Source organism: Sus scrofa, chromosome 13 (genome assembly GCF_054392235.1).
Source record: "Sus scrofa isolate SSC_HxYL_T2T_F1_AM1 chromosome 13, Sscrofa_HxYL_maternal_Yorkshire_Landrace_v2.0, whole genome shotgun sequence".
Taxonomy (NCBI): domain Eukaryota; kingdom Metazoa; phylum Chordata; class Mammalia; order Artiodactyla; family Suidae; genus Sus; species Sus scrofa.
The window spans coordinates 62,549,533-62,572,899 of NC_139395.1; the positions used below are offsets into that span (position 1 = coordinate 62,549,533).

Below are 23,367 nucleotides of genomic sequence, written 5' to 3' on the forward strand. Positions count from 1 at the left end.
TCTGGCATTGCTGTGAGTTGTGGTATAGTTCGCAGACACAGCTCGGATCTGGCAGGTATAGTTCTGATTCGACCCCTAGCCTGGGAACTTCCATGTGCCACAGGTACAGCCCTAAAAAGACTAAATAAATAAATAAATAAATAAAATACAATTGTCAGTTTATTAAATAAAACAGTATATAGGTCATATTAAATTTATTATGTGAGTGAACTGCAAAAAAATTTTAAGCAAAGAGAAAATCAAGCAGAAACTATCTATATATATTAATTACCATCTTTAATTGAAGTGATCATTCTTTTCTTTCTTTTTCTATAGGCATAAGTGACACCTAGAGGACAGAAAGTTAAAAACCATCCACGTAATTTTTTGTGTGAGCGTTATCTCATATTAATTAAAAATATTGAGAAGGCAAATGCAAATATATATGTATTATCATCTGAAGGCATTTTCATATTTAAATTACTGATAATTTGAGAACTAAGTCAATTAAAATCTGTTTTTTTTAATGTTTATAGCAGGTTTTTTTTAGTTTTATTGGAATATGGTTGACTTCCAATGTTGTGTTAATTTTAGGTGTACAGCAAAGTTAATCAATTATATATATATACAGATATACATAATATATATGTAATAATATACATGTATGTATGTATGTAATATACATGTATGTATATATATATCCATTCTTTTTCAGATTCTTTTCCCCTATAAGCAGGCTGTCACAGAGTTCTGAGTAGATTTCCCCATGCTATACATAGGTCATTGTTACCAATCTTGCATATGGTAGTGTTGTAAACAGTGTTTTATATCAATTTTTTTCCTTTAAGTAAGAATGTACCTTTGAAATAAATGTGTTTTGCTGTCCTTACATTTATCTCAGTTTACCTTAAGGAGCAATAAGGACTTTCTCATAAAAGGAATGTCTGAGGCTGAGTAAATTTGCACCAGTATAAATTGTTTTCAATACCACTCCTTGTTTGCCCCAAACTGAGGCATATATAAGATTTATGTGAGGAAAAATAAAAACAAAACTCAAATGCCCTTCCTCTTAACTGCTCTTTCTTCCTATGATTTAGAACAGGGTAAAAGTAGCCTAAGCTGTGTGTGTGAAAGCGAGCTGGTATTTACACATTGTTCCCAACAGTAACCCTTATTGCAAGTTAAAGCAAACATAAGTGAAAGTTGAATGTATGTGTATAAACAAGCTCTAAAGAAGAAATCAAGCTCAGAATCAAACATTCATTTCAAAAGAAAATTCTTAATCACTGTTAGAATTAACAGAGTTGAACCCATGCTCTGAGGCAAATCAATGAAAACCACATGTTCTTCTTAACTGCTCTTACTTTGAGGTAGACCATATTTACGCAAATCAAAGCAGCATATATGAAAGCACACAGTGCAAATGTAAGCAAGATCAAAAGTACACATAGTTCTCAGAAGTACATTCTTTTTTTTTCTCTTTTTTTTAATGGTCCCACCCATGGCATATGGAAGTTCTCAGGTCAGGGGTAGAATCTGAGCTGCAACTGCCATCTACACCACAGCTGCAGCAACACTGGATCTTTAACCCACTGTTCCACAGTGGAAACTCCTCAAAAGTACATTTTTATTGAGAGTTACAAGGAATCTTGATAAAACCAGAGTGTAAATGTACAAGATTTCATATTCATAGGTGTCAGGGTCAGTGTATTTATGAGGTATTTCATGATGATAGAGAGCATCAGGCTCAAGATAAGGGTGAAGTTCAAGGGTGAAGTTCAAGGGTGTATTTATGAGGTATTTCATGATGATAGAGAGCGTCAGGCTCAAGATAAGGGTGACCTTGGTTAGGATGATGTTAATAATGAGGGTCAGGACCAAGCTTTGTGTCAGAGAGAGAAGCATAGACAACATGAGTGTGAGGTTCAGGGTCACTGTTGTGGTGTGTGTGTGTAAGTTTTAGATCACAGGAAGGGTCAGGATCAGTTTCAGGTTCATAATCAGGGTTAAAGTGTGTGTGAGGGTCAAAATAAGGGTCATGATCAGTGAAGAGTTTATTGTGAGAGTGAAGATAGATGTCAGAGTCAGGGTCAGGGTGAGTGTTCTGTTATGGGTGATAAGGTCAGGTTGAGTATCAAGGTTACTCTTGGGTTCATCATGAGAATTAGGGTCAGAGGAAGGTCAACTACTCTGACCCTAATTGTAACTTTCATCCTCATCAAGACATTGCAGTTCACACTGGCCTTCATCCTAACCTTGACCATGAAACTTGAATGCACCCTTTCCCTCACTCACCCTAATCTACCCCTCATCCTGAAACTAATCCCAACATGATTTTCACCCTGACCCTGCCTTAATTCTCATCCTTATCTCAATTCTCATACCTCACCTCTACCTGCCCTTTAACCTGACCATGATCCTCACCATGACCTGACATTCATGCTGACCCTGACCTGGAATCTGACCCTCACTCTCACACTCTTTTCTAGCCTGGCTATTGGTCTACACTTTACCACCTCTCTAACCCTCAGTTTCACTCTATGATGACCTTCATAGTGACTCTCACCATGACCCTAACCCTTACTCTTATTACCCTGATCCTAAATGTGATTGACATATGCATTCGCAGTGACTATAAATCTGACCTTTATCCTAACGAATCTAACCTCTTACACTGACTCTGATTTACCCTTATGCTGATAATAATTTAAAAATTTTTTTATTTTTATTTAATTATAGTTGATTCACAATGTTGTGCCAATTTCTGTTGTATAGCAAAGTGACTCAGTCATATATATATGCACATATATATACACATATATATACATATATACACATATATATACATATATATACATATATATATACATATATATACACATATATATACACATATGTATATATATGTGTGTATATATATACACACATATATATATACATATATATACACACACACATATATATATACATATATATATACACATATATATATATACACACATATATATACACATATATATATATACACATTTTTTTCTCATGTTATGTTTCATTATGGTCTATCCCAGAAGATTAGATGTAATTCCTTGTGCTATATAGTAGGGCCTCATTGCTTATCCATTCTAAATGTAATTGTTTGCTTATACTAACTCCAAATTCCCAGTCCATCCCACTCTCTCCCACCCCGCCCCTTGGCAACCACAAGTCTGTTCTCTATGTCTGTGAGTCTCTTTCTCTTTTGTAGATAGGTTCATCTGTGCTATCTTTTATATTCCACATATAATTGATATTATATGGTTCTTTTCTTTCTCTTTCTGACTTACTTCACTCTTAGTATTAGAATTTCTAATTGCATCCATGTTGCTGCAAATGGCATTATTTTATTCTTTTTTATGGCTGAGTAGTATTCCATTTTGTACACATACCACATCTTCTTAATCCATTCATCTCTTGATGGACATTTAGGTTACTTTCTTATCTTGCCTATTGTGAATAGTGCTTCTATGAGCCAGGTAATGGTTTTGAACCTTACCTGACCCTAACTGTCACCCTGACCTTTAGCATGACCAAAACTTTTACTGTGATATTCATTCTAACACTGGCCGTAAGCCTGATCCTTTTCATGAAATATACACTCACCCTGACTCTGAAACTGACCATCATTCCTCTCTGACCCTCACCCTATCCCTGGCCATCACCTGACCTTGACCCTTACTCTGACTCTCATGCTGAATCTGACCTTGACCTTCTCCTGAACTTTGGTATCACCTTTACCCTCACCATTTCTATAAACTTGATCTTTACCTACACATGAATACCAACCAAGAAACACCCCTCATCTCAAAAGGGGTGTTTTCTTGACCTTGACCTTCAACTTCATAACTTAACCTGTCACCATAAACCTAATGTTGACCCTTACCCTGGCTATGACTCTCACCGTTACCTTCATCCAGACTATCTTCTTTACCCTGCACTTGATTCTGATCCTCACCGTAGTCTGAACTTTATCTTCATATGGACCTGACTCTGATGTTCATCTTGAGAACTGATGAAGAGTGAACAACTCTCAGCCTTATCCTTAAGCTGACATGGACTCTGAAGCTTACCTGACACTGTTGATCACCAGCTACCCACTCTGATCACAACTCTTATTGTGACCTTGCCCCAGGTGCTTCCTGATATGGACATTTAAGTTTGCCCTGAACATAACCCTTACCTTTATGTTGGCCTCACTTAGATGCTGACCCTTTCTTTGACCCTCAACTTGATTTTCACCCTCACTGAAGTTGACCCCGATTTGGAATCTGACCCTCACTTTATTTATTTATTTATTTATTTACTTATTTATTTACTTATTTATTCATTCATTCATTCATTTTTATGACTGCACCCACAGCATATGGAAGTTCCCAGACTAGGGGCTAACCCTCATCCTTACTGTGAGCCTGACCTTGATTCTGGCACATGTTGACACTGACCCTTACCTTGATTCTTCTCTCACTCTCACTCTTACACTCATTTTAACACTCACCCTCTGGCTAGGGAGGCCTCACCCACTGCTCATGGTCTTTACTACCTTTTCCTTGGAAAGTATTGGGTGCGGCAGGTCAGCTGGCAGCAAAAAGTGCTGATTAAACATAATTTTAGTTTACCTTTCTTTCTTTTTTATTTGTATTTATTTATTTATTTTTAAATGATTTTTATTTTTTCCAATTATAGCTGGTTTACAGTGTTCTGTCAATTTTCTACTGTACAGCAAGGTGACCCAGCACACATACATATGTACATTCTTTTTCTCACATTAAAAAATTTATGGCTGCAAATGATGCAACCAACAAGGGCTTCATCTCTAAAATATACAAACAACTTATATAACTCAACAGCAAAAAAGCCAACAACCCAATTGAAAAATGGGCAAAAGACCTGAAGAGATATTTCTCCAAGGAAAATATACAGATGGCCAATAAGCACATGAGAAAATGCTCAACATTACTGATTATTGGAGAAATGCAAATCAAAACTACCACGAGATACCACCTTACACCAGTCAAAATGGCCATCATTAATAAGTCCACAAAGAACAAATGCTAGAGGGGGTGTGGAGAAAAGGGAACCCTCCTGCACTTTTGGTGGGAATGTAAGCTGGTAAAACCACTATGGAAAACAGTATGGAGGTACCTTAGAAAACTAAATATAGAACTACCATATAACCCAGCAGTCCCACTCTTGGGCATATATCTGGACAAAACTTTCCTTAAAAAACACATGCACCCACATGTTCATTGCAGCACTATTCACAATAGCCAAGACTTGGAAGCAACACAAATGTCCATTGACAGATGATTGGATTAGGAAGATGTGGTATCTATACACAATGGACTACTACTCAGCCATAAAAAGAACAAAATAATGCCATTCACAGCAACATGGATGGAGCTAGAGACTCTCATCCTGAGTGAAGCAAGTCAGAAAGAAAAAGACAAATACCATATGATATCACTTATATCTGGAACCTAATATAAGGCACAAATGAACCTTTCCACAGAAAAGAAAATCATGGACTTAGAAAATAGACTTGTGGTTGCCAAGGGGGAGGGGAAGGCAGGGGAGTGGGATGGATTGGGAACCTGGGGTTAATAGATGCAGACTATTGCCTTTGGGATTGTTTAGCAATGAGATCCTGCTGTGTAGCACTGGGAACTATGTCTAGTCACTTAAGGAGCATGATAATGTGAGAAAAAAGAATGTATGCATATATGTGTAACTGGGTCACCATGCTGTACAGTAGAAAATTGACAGAACACCATAAATCAACTGTAATGAAAAAAATAAAAATCATTATATATAAAAAAAAATTTATGGCTGCACCCGCAGCATATGGAAGTTCCCAAGCCAGGGATCAAATCTGAGCTGCAGCTGCAACATACACCATAGCTGTGTCAATGCCAGATCCTTAACCCACTGCACAGGGCCGCGGATCCAACCTGCACCACCACAGAGACAACACTGGATCCTTAACTTGTTGCACTATAGCAGGCACTCCAGTTTACCTTTATTTCTTAAAGTGTTAGTAGATTAATAAAATGTGAAAATACCTTTAGATTATAGTTTATATATGTTTGCTTTTGCCTATTGAAACTTTAAAAATAATAGGAGGGAGTTCCCATTGTGGCTCAGTGGTAATGTACCTGACTAGAATCCATGAGGACATGGGTACAATCCCTGGCCTCACTCAGTCGGTTAAGGATCCAGCATTGCAATGAGCTGTGGTGTAGGTTGCAGACACAGCTCAGATCTGGCATGAGCTGCAGCTCCAATTTTACCTTTGTGCTAGGTGCTAAACTAGGTATGGGGATAATAGGAGACATATGCTCATAAAAATTTACCAGGACAGGTTTTAACTTTCTTTCCTCTGGGTATCTGCTATGTCTAGAGAAAAAAGTAAGGACTGATTACTTTAAATATGGTAATTATTTGTGGTGTAACTCATAAAAGTAGTGTACTACATTCAGAGTATTTACTGTGACAGTTCCACAATAAGTTGATTACGTTATTGAGCCAACTTATTCAGCTGATAGCATGAGCTCAGGCCCTAGTATCCACAGTATTACTCTAAGTTTACCCGTTTATGATTCCATATTCCCTGTTACACTGTGAGCATTACAATGGCAGAGAATGAAATTTAATCATCTCCGTATCCCCATACCTAGTTTACCACCTGGTACATAGTAGTCATGTATTAGAAAGAAGTAAAAAAAGGAATACTCCAGTTTATGTGCCTTCTTTCCTTATGTCTGAATTTTTATCATTAATAAGATAATTGACCTTATCATACAATGCTAGAATTACTGACTGTATACATGGAAACTTTAAAGAAAATATGAAGGATAGTTATTTGGTGAAGTATACAGTCCAAAACACCCATACCATTTATTCCTGAAGGTTCATTCTTTTAGCGGTTCAGAGTTTTCCATTTTCAAAAGCACTTATTAAAATGCTGGTACCCCAGGAACATATTGTCTCTTTTGTTCACCAATATATCAAGGACATGGTTCTTTCATTGCTGTATTCCTTAAGTGAGAACAGTGACTGGAACATAGTAACAGTTTAGTAAAGATTAGTCGAAGGAATGACGTTCATGTACCAAAGCTGATTGACTGCTGCTGTTTGCTGGCACATTTTGTTGGAGAGTGTGATGATGTTTCTGAAATGGATTAGCAATGACTGCCATGTGCACAATATGCCAGTGAGGGATTTTGTAATACGTTTGCCATGAATGTATTCAACCATCCTTCTTGTCTTAGCTACCAGCTAACATTTTGGAGTTAGTTAACTCCAAAGAGGAAGACTATGACGTTAGGGGGAAGGGAAGTTATTCATCAGGAAGACTAAAGGGGCTCTGAGATGGAAATGAGGATTCTAGAAAATACTCTGCTGCTTCCATGTTTGGCTGAGGACTTTGGTGAAGTCAGGAGAATTTCAAGCCTTTTTATTCACTGGTTTTTTGGGTTTGTTTTATTTGGTTTTTCCACAAATTAAAAGGTTAAGTTACGCAACACAACAGTGTTTTTACATTTCACTAATTGAATGAGGGTAGCGAGGTGCAACAAAAAGGTTTTCATGTTTATTTGTTGAGATTGTGCATGCACTCTGTTAATTTCACACTCTTTGCACATGTATTCCTCCTTGAATTAGAGAGGGAGGAAAAGGCATTGTTGAGGCTCAGAGATAAAGGACTGATTTTAAAGAACAAAGAAATGTATTTATAATTCCCCGTCCCCAGAGTCTTATATCTTTCTCTGGTTAGGAAGCAGATGCATTCATCACTTTTCCAAAGCTAGATTATCTCAAGGCTTTGTGACCAAGATCAGAATGGGAGTGTTTGCAGGTATCTTGTTAAGAGCTTGAAGAGAATTTGAGAGATAGAGAGAGACATTTTATAGCATAAATACAAAGGGTCTTATACTTCCCACTCAAAATTACAACGTGAACCAAATCAGTGCTGGATAAAGCAGCAGTCATTTGCATCTGGAATGGAGCCTGCTTTGTTGTATGTGTGAGACACAGTTGAGTTTTCTGTCATGTTGTCATAGGTACGGTTTGAGGCATGAAACTCACTGCCTAACTCGTTCTTCTTACTTCCCACCTTCCTGACCAGTGGTGTCAGCCCGCACCCTGGCAAGAATTATTCATTCATTCATTCAACAAGTATTTAGCCCTGGACCAGCACTCAGGTTGCAGAACCACTAAGGTCATTTGTTCCTAAGGGCATCTGTCGTAATTTGGGTTTCTTCTAAAATAGACTCTGAGACAAAGACTTGGGTGCAGGTAGTTTTTTGAGGAAACACAATACCCGGAAGCACAACAAATAAAGTGGAAAAAGTGAGACAGGAAAGGGGGAAGAGATGACAAAGTGTATATAAAACAGCAGCCTGGTGCTCTAGGCAGCTAAGGCTCACTTCTCCTGGGGAACCTCTGAGACACAATGTGGACATGTATAAACTTTCCCTGATAGAATGAAGGCTAGGGTATTGATGTACCCACACTTCTTGGTGCCAGCAAAGCTCCCAGTGCAGGAGAGAACAGAGGTAGAGGATGAGAGACACTGATTCCTGAGTTGAGAGGCTGTCCATTTGCCAGGGGATGTTTACCATAGCCACAGGAAAACCAAGGAGATCAGAGGCAGTGCATCAATAGCATTTATTACAAAATCCTTGTTTTCTCCACTCCAAGGGGTGGTGGTGGTCCACTGTGAAGCCAACAAACACCAGACTGAGGTAGATTGAGGGGCGCCGTATGAGGCTGTGTAGATTGTGCACTGTAACACTCCAAGTGTTGCCACTTACATAGGACGCAATGGAATTTTTGTCCCCCAGAGGCATGCAATGAAAATTCGATGAAATCATCACATGAACTGCTTTGTGACTGGCACTCTTTGGAGCCATGCCATGTAGAATCTGCAAAGATGTTTGCACTGCTTCTCTTACCGAAAAATAAAAATCCTCTTATGAGGGGTAGGTATTATTTTTGGAAGAGTGAATAAATTATTGTAAAGCATTAGACAGAGGACATCTCAGAAAAAAAGGGACTTCAGTTAATATATTTGTATCAGTCCAGTGATAGCTATAGGTTCTAAATGGCAATCAGACTCAGGAGATCCAGAAGGCTTTGCCTATTAAAAGTTGCTGTTATCATCTTTTCTTAGTTTTTAGAACACTTGTTATTGGAGTTCCTGTCGTGGCACAGCGGTTAACAAATCTGACTAGGAACCAGCAGGTTTGATTCCTGGCCTCACTCAGTAGGTTAAGAATCTGGCGTTGCCGTGAGCTGTGGTGTAGGTCGCAGACGCAACTCGGATCCCACGTTGCTGTGGCTCTGGCATAGGCCGGCGGCTACGGCTCTGATTAGACCCCTAGCCAGAGAACCTCCATTTGCCACAGGTGTGGCCCTAGAAGAAGCCAAAAAAACCCAAAAAAACCAACAAACAAAAAAAACAAAAACCACACACACACACACACACACAAAGTATTATTTATTTATTTATTATGTATATGTTTATTTAGCTGCACCTATGGCATGCAGGAGTTCCTGGGCACCAGAGCCACAGCAGTGATAATGCCAGATCATTAACCCACTGTGACACCAGGGAACTCTTTTTCTTACCTTTTTAGGTGGATACAGATCACACACACAGCATCTGTACCTCATTGGGAGACCCAACTGCTACCCAAATTCCCAGCCCTTTGGACTTCCTCACCCACACAGGACAGATGTAGCCACTGTGTGGGCAAGGTGTCACATTAGCTCAGAGAGTTTGCAGCCTCAGTTTCCAAACAATCCTTTAGACCATTCTAGTCCAGTGCGGTCCCAATAATTCAAGGTTTTACAGCAAACTAGGCAGATACAACCTTCCACATGTATCTTAATTTGTTGTTTCCAGTGAGACAGAACTACAAGACAGACTCTGAATTTGTTTCAAAGGCTTGGTTCAGCCCAGGGCCCAATGCAATATTCTACATGATTTGTGTGCAATATTCTGCATGATTTATTTACAATATTATGCATGATTCTTTGATTAATAACAATGCAGTGCATTTAAAACAGTAGCTCTCATCTCCAAATTCCTGCCCAAAGCAATCAACAAATGTTACAAACTTTCATACAAATGAATACATAGTTAAAACAATGGATTTTTTTTTAAATTACGAATGTCTTATTTATTTTTCTTTTTTTTAAAATCTTTTTAGGGCTCCACCTGCGGCATATGGAGGTTCCCAGGCTAGGGGGTCCAATCAGAGCTGTAGCTGCCGGCCTATGCCACAGCCACAGCAATGCCAGATCTGAGCCCCATCTGTGACCTACACCACAGTTCGTGGCAACACTAGATCCTTAACCCACTGTGCGAGGCGAGGGAGCAAACCTGTGTCCTCATGGATACTGAGTTACGGTGGGAATGCCAAGTTTTATTGTTAACTGTAAGATATTTGGGAAAGAAGATAGGCCATAGTATACATCTTAGAAATCTATTTCTTGCCTTAATTTTAAATCGTAATCGTGTTCTGTACCAATTGTCCATCTGAGCTTTCTTTTAGAGGACTATTTTAGAAGTTGAAGAGAAATATAGGTGGAAAAGAAAGGCAACATAATAGATCAGTCACTATTGCTATGGGATAATTGTTGAAACAGTTTATCAACAGGACAGTAGTTCTGCCTGTTTCTCATGAATGAAAAATTCATTGTACGCAAGCATAAAGTAATCATACTGAGGTACTTGTGTAAGCAGAGTACTCTCTGAGTACCTACTGAGAATAAATTACATGCTGCATAGGAAAAGACTTTATAGAAACACTATTGAAAAATTACTTTGTTTCTGAGGGATTAGTCAGCTGTTTTCTCCCTTTGTGGAAACTTACTTTTATTCTTTCTCCAGCTTTACTAAGATAAAAATCTAGGTTCTTCTTTGATCTTCTCATTTCAATCTGCAAGCAACACAGAGTCTCATTGATCATCATAATGACTTTTTAAAAGAGAGACCATTCCCTGCTTTTGTGAAGTAGCCAATCTATTGCCAACTGGGTCACAACAGAACTGATTTCCCATTGCCCTAGTTGGACTCAGCTGTGCTTCTGAGACAGTTCATTTCTTGATCGGATACCATGGCAGGCCAATGGCGGTGAACTACGAGAGGGGCAAGGATCAGAGAAATTAGGATAGGGATTGCCATACTGATTCCACATATTCTTTTGCTGGAAACACATGCAGTGAATTGACATCCTTTGTTTCCCAACTCACAAAAACAGAGGATGAATAGTTTTCCAGAGGAAGATTTCCATAGCATTACAAATCCTCTAGTATTGGTCTCTGGAAGTCTCGGATGCCTAACACACCTTCCCAATGCCCATCACTTGCTACAGGACTGAAGGTGCCAGGTGTCCTATGGCCTCCTCCTTTCCCTTGCTTCTGTCCTCTTTCCTCTCTCTTCTTTTCTTCATTCCTACAATTGAACTCTTACTATGTGTCTGGCACCGAGCACAGTGTTCAACTTGATAGGTATTGTCTTTGTCTTTATGGAATTTATAATCTAGTGGTGGAGGAGTTCCCACTGTGGTGCATTAGGTTAATGATCTGGATTATCTCTGTGGAGGTGCTGGCTTGATCCCTGGTCTGGTGCAGTGAGTTAAGTATCTGGCATTACCACAGCTGTGCCATAGGTCACAGCTCTGGCTCGGGTTCGATCCCTGGCCTGGGAACTTCCAAATGCTACAGGGGCAGCTGAAAAGAAGGAAAATAAATTTAGATTATAATCTAGTGGTAGAGACTGATGTTAAACAAAGGAACACACAAACAAAATTGCCAATTATGGTAAGTGCTGGGGAAAAAATATGACACTATTGGAGAAATCTGGTGGAAGAAGGGTGATATGAGGGAGAAGGCAACCACTGAGGAGCCTTCAGTGAAGGTCAAGTAAGAAGGAGGAATGAGGGAAGTGGGGGTCAGGCATGTGCACAAGCCCTGAGACAGCAGGAATGGAGAAGGTCAAGTCCCCTGGGGGACCAGGAGCAGAGAAAGGTGACTGGTGGGCCATGGAGTTGAAGCAATACTCTGGGACCTGATGACTTAGGTGAAAATATAAAATGTCTGTTGAGAAATAGAACCTGTAAGAAGGACAGAATTAAAAACAGAGTGCATGGGACTGCACCTAAGGGACACCCTCCCCTACAGGGGGTATCATACGCTCCCGTAATTATTTGGGGGAATGGTGGCCATTTTGCAATATCGGTAGCACTGGGCCTGAGAAATGACAAAACAAAGGTATTAACTCACCTCTTGCAAGTGATTCTTTGAGCTCTATGGTGTTTACCTGGGGACAGATGAAGAAGATTAATGTTCACTTGGTAGCACAAAGCCTGAAGTGTTCATTTAGGACCCAGGCTGGTAGCTCAGAGGAGTGAAAGGTTGTGCCCTTTTGAATGGAGGACTGCTCTTTGTTTGACGGAAAGTAATAAATAAAAAGACCACAGTTCCAGAGAGCTTGGGGGAAGGTTTGCAGTGAGGAAGAGGAAGGTTTCAAATGACAAACTGAGCCCTGAGCTGGGAGAGGGACGTAATGATGAGGGAGTCGGTGAGTAGAAACTCAAAGTAATAGTATCTTTCATTCTTGAAATGTTTTCTGTATCAGGGAGTTTTCTGGGGCCCTATCTAGTGGAATATCGCTCTTCATCTACTGCCCCCCCCCCCATCCCCTGCCTTCCTTCCAGCTGCTCTGACCTAGGAAGCAAAATGGCATGGAAGGGATAGGGAACATTTTGAATATAGATTGATTAAAGGATGTCATGCATCAGCTTTTTGGTGAGACGGAGAAACGTTTCATCTTTGAAATGAAATATGTTGCACTCTATGTTCTATAAAGAAAAAGAGTGTTTTGTTTAAGGCGGTGAAATATACCTAAGATAAAAATGACTATTTTAGCAGTTCCCGTTGTGGCTCAATGGGTTAAGAACCTGATATAGTGTCCCTGTGATGTTGGTTCGATCCCTGGCCTTGCTCAGTGGGTTAAGCATCTGGTATTGCCACAAGCTTCGGTGTAGGTTGTAAATGTGGCTTGGATCTGGCATTGCTGTGGTTGTGGAATAGGCTGGCAGCTGCTGCTCCAATTGGAAAGTAGCCTGGAAACTTCCATATGCCACAGGTGTGGCCCTAAAAATAAAAAAAGAAGACAGTTTGAGCCACTGTATAGTCCAGTGAGATTCAGTTCATTCTCATTGTCCAACCACTACTACCATCCATTCCCAGAACTTTTTCATCTTCCTCAACTGAAATTTGGTATCCATAATATACTAACCATTTCCCCTCCCCCATCTCCTGGCAACCACTCTTTTACTTTCTGTCTCTGTGAATTTCAGGACTCTAGGTACATCTATGAATAGAATCCCACAGTATTTGTCCTTTTGTTACCAGTTTACCTTACTTAGCAATGTTGTAGCATGTAATGAATTTCTTTACTTTTTAAGGCTGAATAATATTCCATTGTATGTATACACAACATTTTGTTTATCCATTCATCTGTCAATGGATATTTGAATTGGAGAAAAGTATCTCCAACTCATGGAGCAGAAAAATACATTTGCCTTTTCTAATTTTGTCTTACTTTTCCTTTTTCCTTTTTTTTTTTTTGCTTGTTTTTAAGGCCACATATGGAAGTTCTGGGCTAGGGATCAAAGTTGAGCCACAGTGGCAACCTACGCCACTGCTTCAGCAACACTGGATCCTTAACTCACTGCACTGGGCCAGGGATGGAACCCATGTCTCAGCAGCACCCAGAGCTGCTGCAGAGACAATGCCAGATCCTTAACCTACTACACCACAGTAGGAACACCCTTTTTCCCTTTTCTTTCCTTCTTTCCTTCCTTCCTTTTTCCTTTCCTCCCTCCCTTCTCCCCTTCCTCCCCCATCCCAGCCCCTGTAGAAGAAAGATAGAGTTTGACTGAAATTTGTTATCATTGGGAATCTAATGCTGTAGTACAATGAATTCTTTTTGAAAATTATAATAGAATTTATCCTTCAGAGCAGTTTTAGACTCACAGCAAAACTGAGCAGAAAGTACCCAATTTGGAGTCCTCAGAGGAGAGTTCCCATGTACTCCCTGGTTCCCCTCCACCCAACCCCACAGCCTCCCCCAACATCAACATCCCTCACCAGCATGGCATGTTGTTACAACTGATAACATGGACATTGAAACGTCATTATCAGAGTTGCCATGGTGGCTCAGCAGGCTAAGAACCTGTTGTAGTCTCCATGAGGATTCAGGTTCAGTTCCTGGCCTCGTTCAGTGGATTAAGGATCCGGCGTTTCTACAAGCTGCAGTGTAGGGTGTAGCTGCGGCTTGGATCTGATGTTTCTGTGCCTGTGGTGTAGGCTGGTAGCTGCAGCTCTGTTCTGACCCCTGGTCTGGGAACTCCAATATACAGCAGGTGTGGTCCTAAAAAGAAAAAGAAAAAAAAAAGAGAAAGAAACAGCGCTATTTCCCCAAATCCAAGTCTACATTAGGTAGATCTCAGTATTTCTGTTCCGTGGATTTTGACAAATGTATAATGTACACACCATTATAACATCACATCGAATAGTTTCACTGCCCTAAAAATTATCTGTGCTCCATATATTCATCCTTTACTCTCTTTAAACCTTGGTCACCATTGATCTTTACACCATCTCCATAGTTTTGCCTTTTCCAGAATGTTGGGATCATATGGTATATAGCATTTTCAGAATGGCTTTTTTCACTTAGTACTATGCATTGAAGGTCCCAACATGTGTTTTCATGGCTTGATAGCTCATTTCTTTTTAACACTGAATACTATTCCATTGTCTGGGTATACCACAGTTTACTTATCTATTCAGTTGCCAAAGGATGTCTTCTTGGATGCTTCCACATTCTGGCAATTGTGCATAAGGCTGCTATAAACATCCATGTGCTGGTTTGTGTGTGGACTAAGTTTTCAACTAATGTGAGTAAATACCAAGGAATATGATTCCAAGATCTTTTGCTAAGACTATGTTTAGCTTTGTAAGAAACTGCCAAACTGTCTTTCAAAGTTTCAGTGACCTCCTTTTGGGTTTTGTTGTTTTCCTTTCAGAAACCAGGAGTCCAGACTTGACTATAATGCCCAAGTCACAGAGTGGCCTTTCGGATTAAGTGAGGAAGTAAATAGGGAAATAGTCATCTACATCTACATATAAAATGGTTCCTTTTTTTTAAATTAAAAAAATTTTTTTTTTTTAACTCACACAGGTTACAGAAACGAATCTGACCAGTATCCATGAGGATGCAGGTTCGATTCCTGGCTTCACTCAGTGGGTTAAGGATCTGGCATGGCTGTGGCTGTGGCGTAGGCCAGCAGCTGCAGCTCCAATTTGATCCTTAGCCTGGGAACCACCATATGTCATGGGTGTGGCCCTAAAAAGACAAAAATAAATGAGTGAATGAATAAATAAATAAACAAATAGATAAACTCACTCATGCAGAGCTGTGCAGATGAACTGGAAATGTGATGTCGAATCAGGATAAGGTTTTTATGACTGGTTCCATCAAGTTATGATTTTTGAAGGCCTAAACCAAAGTGTTTTGCAGAAAGGAGAGAAGGTGGTCCTCTGAAGGATTAGGTAATTGTTGGGACATCAAGGATAAAAAAGAAATCGGACAAGAGAGAGTCTTCTTAACTTAGCAGATTGTAAGAATCATGGAACCATGATAAAAAAAGTTGGGACAGTTAGATGTTTAGATAGAGAAAAGGCCATTGTGGACACACAATAAGTGGTTAGCACTTGCTGATGGAATTAATTTGAAGGATAACAAATGTTCTTATTTGTGATTAGCCGGAAGACTGCGGTTTAATGGTGGACTTTTGTTTAAAATTTCTGTAATGAGAAGATCATGAACCTTGGTTCTATTTTCTCATTATTTCCTCTGCTGCAGAAGAACAAAAAAGCTCAATTTGCCCTTGAATATAACAATAGTCAGAGGCTGAGAAAAGACATTTACTGTCGTCATCTGTGTCAGGTAAGTTGCCACTTCAACCGAGGGGAGCAATTACAGCAAGGGCACTTCTCTGTTAGATTTCAGTGTGACGGGCTTACCGAACCGATGGGCAGTAAATGCACAAGGCACAAGGCTTTAGGCAAATTTCCACATCAAATAGCATGGAGATCTTTGCCAGAGATTGTTAAAAAGTATCCGAGCAAATCTCATCTTGATTATTTTTACATATGTTTTGGAAACCTAGCCAGAGCTTCATCTTGGGTCAACTATTGAACAAAACCCAATTATGGGGGATAATTGGTTTATGCTTTGTAAAATCTAGGCGTGTTTATGTCAACTTGATCATGGAAAAAGCTAAGAAATTTGGCAATATCATGTGGGTGCCTGTCAGCTGGAGATAGGTCAGCAACAGTATACTATGGTAATCATTGCAGCAGTAGTGTTTATTCATTAGAAATGGCAAAACAAGACAGAGATCATTTTTAATACACCCAAAGATAACCAGTCATCATACAGATTTTATTCCATTTATTTGTAAGTCATATTTTGCATCTAAGATTGTTTGCATTGATTCCTGCTGCCTTACATTCATGCCTTTGTATAATCCCCTCCCCTTGAGTGTAATTAGGTTATGGAAGATTTAGGCTTCTATCTTAGATGTTCTCTCTCTGATCAAAGCCAAGGGCCATGTTGCAAGCTGCTATATGGAGAAGCCCATGTGGCAAGGAACCGAAGGAGGCCTTCACTCCAGCATCCTCTGTGGAACCACAGGAGTTAGCTTGGAGGTGGATTTCTATTTGAGCTATGACGGCAGTTTCATGAGAGACTTTGAACCAGCTATGCCTAGGTAGACCAGTTCCAGATTTTGGACCCAGAGAAACTCTGAGATAGTAAATGTTTGTTGCTTTAAGCTGCTAAGTGTTAGGGTAGTTTGTTATGCAGCAATAGATAACTCGTGTAAATGTTTACAAAAAGTGGATGATAGTGTCTTTTGTTAGAGTCCTAACAGTAAATAGAGGGCATTCAACTGAGATTTTCAAGAGAACCACAGGCAATGTTAAGAAAATCAGTAAGGTATGAAGAGGCAGCCAGGTCTTATAATAGTGGGAAGCAATTATCCTCCCTAGACTTGAAGGAGAAAGGGAGCCAAAGAGGGGAAACTGTTTCATAGGAACAGTATTTTGGAGGGCTTAACACCTGCCAGAACCACGTAGAGGGAGGAAAGGAGCAGAGAAGAAATGCCCTGATCTCTTTCTCCTGCCATCTTGCAATCTGCCCATGACTTTCATTGGCCAAACCCAACTGGAAACCAGGGGGTCAGCTCCCAAGAACAGAGAACAAAGTAGAGAAAGTAGAAGATGGTTATGCTGTGGCATAAAGAGAAAAACCAGCATATGCAAATACTCTTGTGCAACTGTTTTTATGTTTACCATCTTTCTATATAATTAAAGATTCTTCTAATCATGGATTTTTGTTTTGTTTTTTGTTTGTTTTTTGGTTTGTGCCCAGGGCATATGAAAATACCTGGGCCCGGGATTGAACCCATGCCACAGCAGTGGGCTAGTGCAGTGACAATACCGGATCCTTAACCCACTGTGCAACAAGGGAAGTCCTACATCATAGTTTTAAATAGCTACGTACAAGTACTACACCCAAATGATCTCAATCATGCAATGATGAACAATTTTGGTTGTATAAAAATTTTTATTTTGCTATGGGAAACAGTGAAATGAATATCCTTATAGTTATATTTCTATGGACTTAAAAAAAATAGTTCCTTAGCATATAATGCAGTAAGTAGAATAATTGATGAAAAACATTTTTTAGGGTTTTTATATATCTTCCTATATTACTACCAGAAAACTTGCTTTGATACCTCCCCCAGAAAAATCTTTTTCTATTTGATAAGTTTTTTAAAATGCTGTTTTTTTTTTGTTTTTTGTTTTTTGTTTTTTTAGGGCCACACCCGAGACATATGGAAGTTCCCAGGCTAGATGTGTCAAATCAGAGCTGCAGCTGCCAGCCTATACGTGTCTGCAATCTATACCAAAGCTCACAGCAATACTGGATCCTTAACCCACTGAGCAGGGCCAGGGATTGAACCTGCATCCTCTTCAATACTAGTCAGGTTTGTTACCCCTGAGCCACAGTGGGAACTCTTAAAAGTATTTTTTTTTTTTAATTATAGTTGATTTAGAGTTCCCCTGGTGGCCTAGCAGTTAAAGGATCTGGCATTGTCACTGCTGTGTCTCAGGTCACTACAGTGGTAAGGGTTCTGTCCCTGTCTGCATGCTTCAGGTGTGGCCAAAAAGAAAGTATAGCTGACTTACAATGTTGTGCTAATTTCTGCTTTACAGCAAAGTGACTTAGTTATACACATGTGTACGTTCTTTTGCTGTTGTTTTAATTTTCATCTTTTTTCTTTTTTTTAGCGCTGTACCCATGGCATATGGAGTTTCCCACCACTAGGGGTCAATTTGGAGCTACAGCTGCCGTCCTATACCACAGCCACAGCAAAGGAGGATCAAGCAGTGTCTGCAACCTACACCACAGCTCAAGGCAATGCCGGATCCCCAACCCACTGAACGAGGCCAGGAATTGAACCTGCATCCTCATGGATACCAGTCCGATTTGTTTCTGCTGCACCACAATGGGAACTCCTTAATTTTCACCTTGATGTTACTAAGTTATTTAAATTATTTCCACATGTTCATTAGCTACTTATTTTTCTTCCTTTATGACTTTTCACATTTTTTCAATTGATATTGGTCTTTTTCTTATTAATTTATAAGAGCTATTTAGTATCAAGACTCATTTTTTGTTTTTATTATTTTATTTCATTTTACTATTATTATTTTTTACTAGTTATTTCCCCAATACAATTTTTTCTCTACTGTACAGCATGGTGACCCAGTTACACATACATGTATAGATTCTTTTTTCTCACATTATCATGCTTCATCACAAGTGACTAGATACAGTTCCTAGTGCTACACAGCAGGATCTCATTGCCTATCCATTCCAAAGGCAATAGTCTGCATCCACTAACCCCAAATTCCCAAACCATCCCATTCCCTCCCTTTCCCCTTTGGCAACCACAAGTCTATTCTCCAAGTCCATGATTTTTTCTGTGGAAAGATTCATTTATGCCTTATATTAGATTCCAGATATAAGTGATATCTTATGGTATTTGTCTTTCTCTCTCTGACTTCACTCAGGATGAGAGTCTCTAGTTCCATCCATGTTGCTGCAAATGGCATTATTTCGTTCTTTTTTATGGCTGAGTAGTATATACCACATCTTCCTAATCCAATTGTCTGTTGATGGACATTTGGGTTGTTTCCATAAGACTCATTTTTTCATATGTGCTGCAAATATTTTTTCTAGTTTAAAAAATTTCGTAAATAGGGAGTTCCCGTCGTGGTGCAGTGGTTAACAAGGTTGCGGGTTCGGTCCCTGCCCTTGCTCAGTGGGTTAACGATCCGGCGTTGCCGTGAGCTGTGGTGTAGGTTGCAGACGCGGCTCGGATCCCGCGTTGCTGTGGCTCTGGCGTAGGCCGGTGGCTACAACTCCGATTTGACCCCTAGCCTGGGAACCTCCATATGCCGCGGGAGCAGCCCAAAAAATAGCAACAACCACAACAACAACAAAAGACAAAAAAAGACAAAAAAAAAAAATTTCGTAAATAAACCTTTTATTTACCTCAAGAATAGTAAAATATTTATCTTTTTCTCCTAGGATTTTAATGTTGAATTATGTTAAGAGAGAATATTAATCCATTGGGAACTATTTTTGGAGGTAGGGTGAGAGACAGGGATGAATCATAATTTTCTTTTCTTTTTTTTTTTTTTTGTCTTTTTGTCTTTTTGCTATTTCTTTGGGCCGCTCCTGCGGCATATGGAGGTTCCCAGGCTAGGGGTCGAATCGGGGCTGTAGCCACTGGCCTACACCAGAGCCACAGCAACACGGGATCTGAGCCACGTCTGCAACCTACACCACAGCTCACAGCAAAGCTGGATTGTTAACCCACTGAGCAAGGGCAGGGACCGAACGTGCAACCTCGTGGTTCCTATCAGATTCGTTAACCACTGCGCCGCGACGGGAACTCCCATAATTTTCTTTTAGTTATCTGTCTCAAAGCCATTTATTGCAAGGATGGTCTTTTTTCTCTCATTGATTTGAAATGGAAACACAAATCTACATGACAAGTATCATCTTGATATTTATTACTTAAAAGAAGAATATCCACTAAAACAGGACTTTTAAGAGTTCCTGTTGTGGCTTCGTGGTAACAAACTGGACTAGTATCCATGAGGATGTGGGTTCATTCCCTGGCCTTGCTCAGTGGGTTAAGCATCCGGTGTCTGGTGTTGCTGTGAACTGTAGTGTAGATCGAAGATGCAGCTGGAATCCTGTGTTGCTGCGGCTGTGGTATAGGCTGGCAGCTGGAGTTCTGATTCGACCTGTTGCCTGGGAACTTCCATATGTTGCAGGTACAGCCCTAAAAAAAAAAAGGACTTTTATATTTTACATTGGATTTCCTTTCCACTATATACATTTGCTATCCTTTGCAGATGGGTTAAGATACTTCAATGAATATTTTAGTTGAAAATAATTCTATTACTTTATTTTTCAATTAGATCAGTAATGGTAACTTGAAGCTTGGGTCTAGTTCTGGCTCAAGAATATGTCCTTTATTTCCCCTAATCTGGACCTAATTTGGCTTTTGATGTATTGTTTTTGACCTCATGCTAATTTTTATAAGAATTACTAATATTTCAGAATTTGTTTAAAAGTAAACTTGGCCTAGAGTGGTAGATTTGAGAAAGACAATATAATAATTTCACACATCTAATGCAAACTAGTACTTACCTGATTTTCTATATCTTTTACAATAGAAGATTTGCGAATATTTACTCTGTCTGCATGTGGTGACAATGAGAATGCATTGAAATACGCCATTTAGAAGGCATGTACAAATGATAATGGATCTTTCCATTAGCATTTCATGAAAAGGAGGCCCCAGGTCATGTTTGTAATATTTGTATTTCCTGAAGGGTTTGTAGTGAGAATACCTGATGAAGCTTTTACCTTTGTATAATGGAACATAACATTTATGTCTTGCTCTCTCTTAGATCACGGACTCTGGGGAAACCAGCTGCCGCATCATGAGATCACTCAAGCAACCCTGTGGAGGGGTCTCTGTGATGAAGAACGGAGACCACCTGCCAATAGCTAGTACTAATTTGGCAGCCATGGAAATAAGCCATTTGGGAGGTGGATCTTCCAGACGAAATCACTTCTTTAGATAAAGCCCGAGAGTTGATGCCTTGACTGCAACCTCATCAAAGAGACCCCGAGACTGAACTGAGACAGGTTGGGACTTGGGACACTTTGCTGCAGTGGTTGCACCTGGACAAACCTCTTCTAGAGTAACAAGATAACAAAGAAACTATAAGGGACTAAAAATAACTGTATGCATGAGCAACTTTGGCAAATTATGAACAAGATACAAGAAGACCAAAACCCAATTGCCACTTCTCAGGAGTCAGGAGCAAAAGCAGGGTATGACCCATGAACCCTGCACAAACCACCACCAAACTACCCAAGCCATCTCTCAGGCCTGGCCCCTGGACCTGCCCCTACCCTCACCCCACATAAGGGGCCAGCTCCACCCTGACTTCCCCAGCAAGCAAGGGCACCTGTTACTTGTTTACACTGCCTCATGCTATAGCACAGTGCTAATAAAGCCTACCAAGTTTCTTGCTGGCCTCTTATCAATTTCTTTTGATTAAAAAAATCCATAAATCCTGGTCAATACCAGAACCACTCACGTAAGCCACTTCCAGATTCCTTGGGGTTCAGAATTTAAACCGTAAAAGTATTCTGCTCATCACTTCTAGATCATCTCAACTAGAAGAGAATAGCAACTAGAAGATTCTAGTAGTGGTATGAAGAACAGATTGAAGAAAAGCAGACAAAGAGCGTGCTAAGGCAGTTGCAGGTGTTTTAAAGAAAGATGACAAGGACATTAGGTAAAACTTAAAGATTGGGTCGGCTACTGAACCTCTTTGGAGCATCAGAGCTTCTGTAAAATAAGAATGGTAATGGTGCTTATCTTATAAAGTGGTTGTATTGAAGCATCACATCTGAGATGTAGGTGGCCCTTAATAGAAGGAAACTTAGAAAGTATTTAATAAATGTAAAGGCAGGTCTACTTCGAGAAGTCTTTTATCAAGTATTTAAATAAAGTGATCTTCGAGGTGTGCAACTGGTATCACAGCGAGCAAGATGAACAAGTAAATAACGCAAAGTATATAATTTTAAGTGCAAAACTGCCCTTAGATGATAATTTTTAGCTGTGCAAGGAAACTTTTGAAACATTTTTCTATATTTAATAATTTCCTGATAACGAGTCTGTTTAATGGCAGTTCAAACAAAATTTCTACAGATTAAACGAAGAGGTAAAGCCAAAATAAAAAAATCTACTAGAAACGACTGGCCTTTCACTTGAAACTAGTCCGGCTGCTCCACGGCCCCGCCTCCCACTATGGCCACGCCTCTTTTGGGTTTACACTTTGGCTTCACTATGCTCTCACTGGATGGCTCCGTGCGCCTTGCCCACGCTCATTGGCTCGCGAGAGTTCCTCTATTTAGCCTACTCAGAAGCGTTACGAAATGGAGGCAGAGAAGAGTCGCGAGATTTGGCTCCACCACACTTTCCAGGATCCTCCCTTCCTTCCTGGTTCCCCTTCGGCCCAGCTTCCCCAGTTGCACGTGTAGTTGTTGTGGTTCTGTCTCACGTGGCCACTGAAGGGCCTGCGTTACACGCCCCGCCCCCAACATGGCGGCTCCCAGTGCCGCGGGCCGCGACCTGCCTCTGCTCAGCTTTGAATTATAGGCCTGACTGAGTCTTTGAGGCCATGGACCAACCTGGGTTCACAGCCTCGCTGGTGGTGAGTACGGGGCGGTAGGGAGGGGCGCTCAGAGTGCGGGAGTCCTGTGCTGGAGCCCGTGGTGACTGCTCTGCTCTAGCACCTTCTTCCGGTTTTGCGCGCTGAATCGTCCCCGGTCACCGGTTGTGGGAGGAAGCGCGCGGTTCCTGGGCCACACTGGGCCTCGTGTCACAGTTCTATATTTCCTACCCCTATGCCAGAAAGAGACGGGGTGGGGCGGGAGTGGGGTAGGGGTAGATACATTTCGTTGTATCTTTTTTCAGTTTTGGAAAATGACGGATCCATTCATCCAATACATAATTAATCTACTTATTCTACTTCCAAGCGTTCTTCTAGGCTTTGGGTATACTGATAAGCGCAAATAGCTGTGCTGTGGAGCCAGCAAGTCAGTGGTGT

At 40.2% G+C, this 23,367-nt stretch overlaps 1 protein-coding gene and 1 long non-coding RNA gene across 12 annotated transcripts in view; both read left to right on the forward strand.

The window, feature by feature from the left end:
* LOC146397374 (uncharacterized) overlaps nt 1-21,778 on the forward strand; it is a 154,312-nt gene extending 132,534 nt beyond the window's left edge. The window contains exon 4 of the long non-coding RNA XR_014823507.1: nt 21,151-21,778. This is a non-coding gene — a long non-coding RNA (uncharacterized LOC146397374). The remainder of the gene's footprint in view (nt 1-21,150) is intronic.
* Nucleotides 21,779-22,841: 1,063 nt separating this feature from the next.
* SLC25A26 (solute carrier family 25 member 26) overlaps nt 22,842-23,367 on the forward strand; it is a 165,580-nt gene continuing 165,054 nt past the window's right edge. For all 11 annotated transcript variants that reach the window (XR_014823504.1, XR_014823503.1, XR_014823502.1 and 8 more), the window contains exon 1: nt 22,842-22,971. Coding sequence is in view for 8 of the 11 variants with exons in the window: in XM_084988955.1 (XP_084845081.1) it covers nt 22,939-22,971 (33 nt within the window). In the remaining 3 variants the exon portion in view is untranslated. The remainder of the gene's footprint in view (nt 22,972-23,367) is intronic.